At 44.1% G+C, this 10,258-nt stretch overlaps 1 protein-coding gene across 1 annotated transcript; it reads left to right on the forward strand.

Annotated features, from left to right (window-relative positions):
* The first annotated feature begins 8,197 nt into the window (after nt 1–8,197).
* On the forward strand, nt 8,198–9,949 carry LOC123429247 (UDP-glycosyltransferase 72B1-like). The gene has a single exon (XM_045113302.1). The coding sequence runs from the start codon at nt 8,338–8,340 to the stop codon at nt 9,853–9,855; it is 1,518 nt and encodes a 505-aa protein (XP_044969237.1). The 5' UTR covers nt 8,198–8,337; the 3' UTR covers nt 9,856–9,949.
* The last annotated feature ends 309 nt before the right edge of the window (nt 9,950–10,258 follow it).

Below are 10,258 nucleotides of genomic sequence, written 5' to 3' on the forward strand. Positions count from 1 at the left end.
GCCTACAACCTAATAAGAATCCTCTCTTGCAAGCATCTAATGACATGTAACAGTTCACAAATACCCCATCCTTGGCATTTACAAACATTGTACTCCCAGGATTGCTTCTTCTAATTTCAGCTGCAAAGTCCCACAACTTATTGTACTGCTCCAATTCATCTCCATTAATTCGATTCAGTGCAATTCTTCTTGCTCTTGCTAGCTTGGGTGTTTTACACTCCATGTTAAAATCTTGTTGAATAATTCTTGCAAAATTCCTTAGTGACATCTTATCATCAGCTCTAAAGCTTTCCAAATATTTGTTAGCTAAGTACTTTGCTGTGAATTGCTTCAATTCCCACTCTCTTGAGCATGTGTGCTCTCCAACAAACTACTTCACCACCCAAGACTTTGTCCTGCTGTCAGGTGCAGCATACATATACCATGGACAGTCTCCAATGCAACATGCCCTAATCCTCTGCAAGTCATTCTTCTTGTAGTATACCTGCACTCTTTCCTTCACAATGTATTCTTGTATTGCTTCTCTAAGTTCACCAACTGTCAGAAAAAACATGCCAAGGTGAAATTTGATTTCCTTCATGTTTTCTGACCTCCACCTTCTCAGCTTCACTTTCGTTTTCACGGTTTTTTCCTTGTGCATCAACTACCTCCACTTCTTCTGCAGAATCATCCTCTTCATTGTCAGAATCTTTTTTCTCCTCAAAGTCATCTGAATCATAGTCACTGTCCACCTCCCTTTTGGATCCTTTCTTTGTTTTCTTACCAAAATCTGTATCAGCCCATTCATTAAAAAGGTCATCATCATCCTTGGCAAGTTCATTATCAGAATCTACCCACTCTGAATCCCATTCACTTTCACTACTGTCAGATTTGTCACTGCCATCACAAGTATTGTGTGCTGCCTCTTGAACCACATTTGTTCTCCTACTCCTTCTCGGCTCATGTCCATGATTTTGTGGCATTGGTGGTGCATTGCTACTGCCAGCTACATTGGCAATGTTAATATCATCAAATATATTGCCAAATGACGTATCTTTGTGGTCAACATACATCTGAAAATACTGGAACTTGGGAACAACAGCAATCATGCTCAATGTATCAGTGTCGCAGTCCACTATCCGAAGTCCTGCATCTAGGTTCATTGTAGGGAGCAACCAATACAAGTTGTAATTTCCTGGAGCATCATAACCTAGCTGACTCATAAAATCGGTGAGCCACAGAGGAGACCAAGTGTCTGCTTCGCACCCATCAAATCGAGCAATTTTCCCATCAACATACGTCTTCGATGCGCCAAATCCGCAAAAAAAGCCCCCATAGTTGATCTCTACGGTGAAAACCTCCTCAAGTGGTCCTAAGTAAAATCTGATAGTCAAAATCTACAGATGCATACAAAGCCGAATGGAGAAGAACGGACAAGAATGGAGAAGATTAGGGTTAGGGATCCTTACCGTACTGCGGAGGAGGATCGCCGGGTCGCCGCAGCTCTGGCACCATCCTAGCGCCCCCGATTAAAGCCCCTGGTCGCCACAGCAACGCCTCCGGCGCCGGTCGTCGTCAGAAACGCGAGAGAGGATGGGGATGGAATCGGGGACCAAGAAATGAGGACAAGGAAAGCGATGGGGGGGGGGGCATTTGCAAACTTACACGCCCAACCGGTTAGCCTCCTTGGGCCCACTGTCGACGTGGCGCTGGTCAGCGCTGGTCAAAGTCGCTGGAGAGGAGTTTAGGAACTGTAGTGAACAGCTTTAGAAACGATTAGGACTAAGATGAACGTTTTCAAAGAATTAAGACCCAAGTGAGACTTCGGGAAAAGAATAGGGACCGCCCATGCATTTAACTCTTTTGTTTCGGTACCCCCCCCCCCCCCCCCCCCCGGTGGAGCTGGGCCCCGGGCACCCAGAGCCCAGGCCCGGCGCATGGAAATTCGAACAGCCTATTATACATATATGGGTTTTCTGCAGGCCCGGGGCATGGAAAAGAAGAAGGCCCAAAGCCTGATGAGCTGTCTGATCTGAAACGCTGAAACGGACGCACGAGGCAATAATCCTTGAATCTCCATTGCTAATTAAGCTGCCGATCGATGCTGATATAGTTACATAATTAATGATGAGACAGAGCACACATGCTCCAACGATGTTAGCGCGTTTCAACAGAGGCTTGGACAGATTAGAAGATTATATATGGTTTTGACATTTGGTCGCCACGTTGCTATACAATATTATACACACGTCTTTCGCAAGAAAATAAGTACGTATGTCTACTCGCATTCACACCCTATGTAATGTACACATGACAATTTAAGAGGGTGCTTGGATACATTTTAGTTCCATGACTAAAAGTAATGAGACTAAAACTTGCTAGCCTCATCCATGCTTGGATCCAAGTATTAAAGAGACTAAAATCAAGTTAATGAGCATTTATTATCCTCCAAACCCTCCAATTCAGAACTTGCATAAGGAGTTAAATGAGGAGGGAGAGAACTAATGCACATTTTAGTAGGGGTATCCCTGACTAAAAGATTTTAGCCTCGAGACTATTTTAGTCTCTCTTTAGTCACGGGTGCTTGAAACTTTAGCCTCTTAAAGTGACTAATTTTAGTCTCTTGGATCCATGCTTGGATCCAGCTCCACTTCCCACGAGGCCACGAACTTACTCCAAGACGTGGCGTACGTTCCTGGCACAGAGACGTTTAGCACTCGCGGCCGTCACCGACCTAACTTGCATCAGGCACGATCAGTCTCTAGAGTTGAGACTTCATAGCTCGCATCGCCGTCCGCCGCCGCGACATCGTCCACGGGCCGACTCCGCTCGTCGCTCTTTCCTCTTGTGCGTCGTTCGTCCGTGTGTGTGCCATCCTGTAGTTGTTGCTTGATTGCCGCATCTTGGTAAAAAAAATTGATCATTTCTCGGTTTTCTCCCATGCTTTCTACTTGTAGTCATGTACCACGTTCTACAATATTAATGTGAACTAAAATTTAATTGGAATAATTTATGTATGTGTATCAGTGTTCGTACACAGTCATATATGTAGGGTGTTGTTGAACTCAAACTTATGTAATTGTCAATTTCATTTCATATATTGTAGAAAAGGAAGAAGAGTTTTTGTTTCATTGATGTCCGCAACAGGGGTGTCTAGACCTATTGTTTCATATAGAGGGAGTCGAGCTTTCAATCATATAGGTCTGGCAGAGGGCTTTTACTGACAAAGTGGTAAATTCTTAGATTTGTATCAATAATAATTGTCTCACTTGATGTTTATAATTTCTCTTATGAAATTTTTATTTTGATGTCTTTAAGGTGTTGGCTCTTCTTCCACCGCTGATGAGGCATTGAGGCATTGATGAAGCAACCATTGATTTGGTATGGTTTTTTTTATCAAGTACTGTTCTTTATAGTTTTTGTCATGTATATTTTCTATTTTGTTGTACTCTTAAGCATTGAGTTAAATTAGCTTTTGTATGGGATATCTTTAGTGGTAGCTAAAACCTTTAGGCCTCGGTTAAGGGGGATTGGGGAGATTTTGAGAGGGAGGGATTTCAGGGGATTGGGTGAATCTCTTTGTTCCACCCAATCCTCTCAAATCCTCGGGGCTTTGCTTCCACTAGTCCCCCGAGGAGAGTTTTGAAACACATGGATATGAAGGAATTGAAGGGGAACGGAGGGGATTGGGCTAAGCAAACCCCTCCTACCAAATGGACGCCCGAGGATCTATGTGGTTTCTGGCCCTCCCGGGGATTTTCCTCTCAAAACCTCCCCAATCCCCCTTAACCAAACGAGGCCTTATGGACGCTAATTTTTTTCCTCGCGACGAAAACATTTTTTTGGGCCCGGGGCTTGCTACAATCCTGGCTCCGCCACTGCCCCCCCCCCCCCCTCCAGGGCGCGCGCCCTATAGAAAAGTTTATAGATTTGGATGCAGATTAAAGGTGGATATTACAAGTTGCCCCTTCAATCAAAAAGATTATATTGTTTTGTTCTCTTGTTTTATCCATTGGGGGAATATAAGTATTCGAATTAGCTGATTGTGAATGTATGAGAAAACTCATTTTAAGTAACTTCAAGATTCGTGTAAGCTTTTAAGGGGTTGTACCGAGGCAATAGTTAGTTGACATTTTCACCATTGTCGGGGCTTAGCAGGCCGCTTCCACCTACAAAAGCACAACACTTTAGGGTCATATTGAGGAGATTTTATGCGGTTAGAGATTCATGAAATAGTTCATTTTATGTGTTACGGAGATACTCTTTATGTGGGAAATGTAAAAAAGCAGATCATTCTTGCAAATTGTGAAATTCTTGAATGGTTGCATGGTTAGAGGTCTTGAATCGTGTGTGGACGAAGGACAACCTTCAAATATGTGATTGGCCCTACTGCATGCATGGTTTACATTTTATGAAAACGGGAGCGCCACATAGTTACCCACCTTCAATTAATAGATTTGCCATTTTACTCAAATGGTTTTGTTCACACGTGATGTCGTCTTGGTGCGGTAAGCCTACCTTCAACGTGAGCATGTGTCCATGCACATGTGTGCAGCCATAACTAATTGGTGCTTGCATCCGTTTCAAAAATAATGATGTCCGTCAAGTGTGTGCACGTTGCATACAATGCAACCTAGAAAAGCTAGGGTTTTCATGATTATTCTTATCTCGTGCAAGATTCTAAGGGACATAATATGGGGTTTTCAATAACCTAAGTGATGTGTCTTCAACCCATATGCAAAATATTACTGAAGAACTTACGTCTGGTTCGGCTAACGCTCGACATCTTTAGATTTTACTAAACAGCGATAGCATGCCGTTTATTGCCTAAGGCGTCAAATGAAAATTCAGTGGCAAATTTTTCCAGAGTAGGTTTTCTATGCCAATAGCACGTAATTAGGATTTTTAATGTTATGCATGTGTTGTATGAGTACAACAATCCAAAGAAAATGGAAAGAAAGGTGGTCGGAGGACCCTACACAAATAGGGTAAAAACTAGGATGGTTTTAGTTTCAAGTTGTTACTTCCGATGTGTGTTTAGTCATATGGACGTCACACTATTAAGGTGCACGAAAAACGTACTAGATAGAGATGAAGTTGGGATTCAAATTGACCAAACTCCTAATACAAATTGAGTGCCTTCTTGAAGATCCTCAATTACGAGAAGCCAAGTGAGCACATGAAGAAATCAAGCACCTCCTCCAGCAGATGGCACCCCGACCTCTTTCAGCCGCGGCCTTCATATTGCCTCGTAAACTTCAAACTATTAAACTTCAAAGAAAATCCACAACACTCCACTAGGCTAGATAGAAGCGCGTGTACGCTTCACATCGTTGTGCAAGGGAACCGAAACATACACACAACCGGGCTATGGGCCAGTTATTTTGGTGGCTTTTCTGAGCTTCTAGAATAAGCTGCCCCTTATCCAGATTATTCCAGAAGCCCAACCAAAAATATATTTTTAAAAGCCTACTAGTCAAGTCTTAATTAATAGACTTTAAAAAAAATTAATTGGGCTTCTACAATAAGCTGGATAGGGAATAGCTTATTCTAGCTTATTCTAGAACCCAGCAAAAGAACTGACCCTATATCTAGCTGAGAAGATAACCCACACCACACCACCGGTCTTCCTAGTACTGACCTTATTTTTTTACTTCTCTTCTTCCTTTTTTCCTCTATCTTTCAATTTTCCCTTTTCCTTTTGTGACCTTTTTTATCTTACAATTTCATGAACATTTTAGGAAATCTGAGGTCATTTTCTCAGATTGATGAATATTTTATGAAATAAAAAATCAAATCAGGTAAATATTTTCAAATTCAAAAAAATTGTTGAATTAAAAAGAAATCATCGACACTTAAAACGTTCATCATATTCAGAAAATATTCATGATTTTTACAAAATGTTCACCATATATAAATTTTTTATCGAATTCAAAAAATGCTCTTCAATTCAAATATGTCCATAAAATAAATAAAAATGATCACTGAATTTGATTTTTTTTCATGGACTAAAAGAAAATCCATAAAATCATTTTTATGGAAATTCAGAAAGTGTTCAATTTTATATTTAAAAAAAAAATGAATTTTTGAACATTGGTTTGCATTAATAACAATTTTAGAAGAAAAAAAAATTAAAGAATCAACAACCAAAAGAAACAAAAAACAGGGGAACCCCGCCCCGTCCCGCACCCGGAACAGCCCAAGTTCAAGACAGGGGGTGCTCGTTGCATCTTTTCCCAACAGACGGAATAGAGGGTGCTCCTATTCGGCACCTTCAGCGTCGGTTAGGGAAACCCGCGCCTGCAGCGCTCTTCCTCATGGGTCGGTCCATGTAAAAATGCGTTGGTCATTAAAAATTTCAAAAAAGTTTAGAGATTTTCAAAAAGTTCAGATTTACAAAAAAGGTATAATTAATATGAAAAAAGTTCATCAATTTTTGAAAAATCTTCATAGATTTTCAAAAAAGTTCACAACATTCGAAAAAGTAAATCATTGTTTTTGAAAAAAGTTCATCAATTTTGAAAAACAGTTCACCTAATTTGAAAAATGTTCATTAATTTTAAATTATGTTCGTCGATTTTCAGAAATGTTCAGGAACTTAAAAAAAATCATTAATTTTCAAAAATGTTCACCATTATCAAAGAAAGTTCACGGCTAAAACAGTTCACGGGCTAAAAAAAGTTTATGAAGGATCTCTACATGGGCCGATCCATTGCGGAGCGCTGCAGGTGCCGGTTAGGAAATATTGCCTGTAACCGGCGCTTGTGGCGCTCCTCCTCATGGTTGAGGCCATGTAAAAATGCGTTGGTCATTAAAAATTTCAAAAAAGTTTACAGATTTTCAAAAAGTTCTAATTTACAAAAAGTATAATTATTATGAAAAAAAATCATCGATTTTTGAAAAAAGGTTCATGGATTTTCAAAAAAGTTCACAGCATTCAAAAAAGTAAATCATTGATTTTGAAAAAAGTTCATCAATTTTTAAAAACAGTCCACCTATTTTGAAAAATGTTCATTAATTTTAATTATGTTCCTCGATTTTCAGAAATGATCTGGATTTTCAAAATTGCTCTTCAAATTCGATTTTTTTGGCTTTTTAAAAAATGTTTTAAATTTCAAATAGTTGCCATTTTTTTATAACTTTTATAACTTCAAAAATGTTCTGAATTTTCAAAAAAAAAATGAATTTCCAGAGAAATGTGTCGGGCGGCCTCCAACACCATCACGAGAGAGAGTCTCTCCTATCACGGTTTGGCAACCGAAGGGGGCAGGCAATGTGGTGGAAATGTCGGCGGCAACAATAGTGATGAAGCGTCACACGAGAAGGATCTATGTGTTGGCGCTCATTTTCACTACTCCCTTTCATATTATTTGTCGCTCAAACAGATATATCTAAACGTATTTCAATACTAGATACATCCATTTGAGTAACAAGTAGTATGGATCGAACATCGGAGGGAGAACAAAGTTGAGTGAGTCACGTCCCATTTTATTTCAACTAAGCTTCCTGATTGTGCAAGACAGACCAGTTTGTAGACTCTCTACACTACAATCAGATGGTAAGTAGACCCGCATTGTCGAAGAAAAAAGATACTTCCTCCATTTCATAGTATAGTGCATGTAGATTTTTTCAAGTCAAATTTTGCAAACTTTGAACAAGTTTATGAACTTCTAGGTGTAAATGTTTTTCTTTACAAATATTAATCAAAATTTGTTAGATTAGACTTTTGAAACAAATTATATACACTACATACAAAATGGAGGGAGTAGTATGCGGACCCAGCTATGAGACTACCCACAATGAGATCAAAATAGATAGTAACATAGATGCCACCTAAGTAAGAAATATAATGTGACAACTAATTAATTAAAAAAAGATAAATTAAGTAACTTAGGTAGTTACTCATATTATGAGTAATATAATTCATATAAAAATGAGTATAGAAGCTAATAAATGAAAAGCTTAATGTTAGTATTTCTATGTTATTGTTTGCTGTGGATATAGTAACTTGAACTAGTAATATATGCATGTTGCTACTCTATGTTACTCTTTATTTTGTGAGTAGTCTGAGTTGGGTGGATAAACTACTCTTTAGTTAATTCTTACATTCTTGTTTGTCTGGCCGTCGAATTATTCGATCGAGCATCGTAGTATTCCCTCCAGCTCCACAGTTCTATTTCTTCAATCTGACTGATTCCACTTTGAACTTTAAATATTTTGAAACTTTTGTTCGCATCAACAACTTTCACGCACCAACCGCAAAAAGCCTCCGTTGTTCCTCCGTTTTCCTCCGACCTGAGAAGCCACCAAAATTAGCTGCGCAGGCGGCGTAGCGTCATACTCTAGCTAGCTACTATCATGGCGGCGGCGACCACCGGTGCAAGTGCCCCGTCGCCGTCGATCGTGCAGACAAGGCCAGCGAGCACGGCGGATGAGCCACGCCCCCTGCCGCACGTCGTCCTGCTGGCCAGCCCCGGGATGGGCCACCTCATCCCCCTGGCCGAGCTCGCGCGGCGGCTCGCGGTTGACCACGGCTTCACCGCCACGATCGTCACGCTCACCAACCTCTCCGACGCGGCCGCCGACGCCGCCGTGCTCTCCTCCATGCCGGCGCCGGTCTCGACCGCTGTGCTCCCCGCCGTCGCGCTGGACGACCTCCCGCCGGACGTCGGCTTCGGCACCCTCATGTTCGAGCTCCTCCGCCGCTCGCTCCCGCACCTCCGCGCGCTCATGGGCTCGGCGTCTCTGGCCAGACCCGCCGCCGCGCTCGTGTGCGATTTCTTCGGCACCGCCGCGCTCCCGCTCGCCGCGGACCTCGGCGTCCCGGGGTACGTCTTCTTCCCCAACAGCTTCACCCTGGTCTCCGTCATGCGGCACCTCGCGGAGCTCCACGACGGAGCCGCCCCCGGCGAGCACCGGGACCTCCCGGACACGCTCCGGCTCCCGGGCTGCGTGCCGCTGCGCCACGCCGAGCTGCCCGACGGGTTCCGCGACCGGGCCGACCCTGTCTACGCCTACCTCGTCGAGGAGGCGCGGCGGTACGGCCGCGCCGACGGCTTCCTGGTCAACAGCTTTGAGGAGCTGGAGCCCGCCGTCGCGGAGGCGTTCGATCGGGACGCCGCGGACGGCGCGTTCCCGCCGGTGTACCCCGTGGGGCCGTTCGTCCGGTCAAGCAGCTCCAGCGAGGAGGCCGATGAGTTGGACTGCTTGGGGTGGCTCGACCGGCAGCCGGCGGGGTCGGTGGTGTACGTCTCGTTCGGTAGCGGCGGCGCGCTGACCGTCGAGCAGACGGCCGAGCTCGCCGCCGGCCTGGAGGCGAGCGGCCACCGGTTCCTCTGGGTGGTGCGCATGCCAAGCCATGACGGGAACAACTACGCCCTGGGGGCAGATGGTGGCCACCGGAGCAACGACGACCCGCTGGCATGGCTTCCGGAGGGCTTCCTGGAGAGGACGAAGGGCAGGGGGCTCGCCGTGGCCGGGTGGGCGCCGCAGGTGACCGTGCTGGCGCACCCGGCGACGGCGGGGTTCATGTCGCACTGCGGGTGGAACTCGACGCTGGAGAGCCTGGCGTCCGGCGTCCCGATGATCACCTGGCCGCTGTACGCCGAGCAGAAGATGAACGCTGCCATCCTGACGGAGTTGACAGGGGTGGCGCTACGGCCGGCGGTGAGCCGAGAGGACAGGTTCGTGTCGGCGGAGGAGGTTGCGGCCACCGTCAGGGAGCTCATGGAAGGGGAGAAGGGGAGAGCCGTGCGCCGCCGAGCCAAGCAGCTTCAGGAAGCTACGGCACGGGCGTGTACGCCGGAGGCGCCGTCGCGGCGGGCGCTGGAGAAGGTGGCCGGGAAGTGGAAGGCCGGGCTACAAAACAGGGACTGACCGAGTGCATGTTTTCTTTAGCCTGTTGTTTGTACACATACGACTGTCTACTATTTTGCGTGGATAATCTGAAGGTATTGTTATTTACTGCTTCTTTCGTTCCTAAATATAAATCTTTTTAAAAATTTCATTAAAAGACTACATACGGATGTATACAGACATATTTTAGAGTCTAGATTCACTTATTTTGCTTCGTATATAATCCTTTAATAAAATTTCTAAAAAAAACTTATATTTAGGAACGGAGGGAGTATTACTCCTTCGATTCAAAATAAGTGTCGCAATTTGAACTAAGGATGACAGCTTCAAAATAAGTGTCACAGATTGAACTAAGGTCAGTCGATCCACAATAGTGTGTTGGTAGTTTTCGTGCCCCAGGCCGATCCAATTTGGCCGCTTGGAA

The sequence above is a fragment of the Hordeum vulgare genome, chromosome 2H (genome assembly GCF_904849725.1).
Source record: "Hordeum vulgare subsp. vulgare chromosome 2H, MorexV3_pseudomolecules_assembly, whole genome shotgun sequence".
NCBI classification, from domain to species: Eukaryota; Viridiplantae; Streptophyta; class Magnoliopsida; order Poales; family Poaceae; genus Hordeum; species Hordeum vulgare.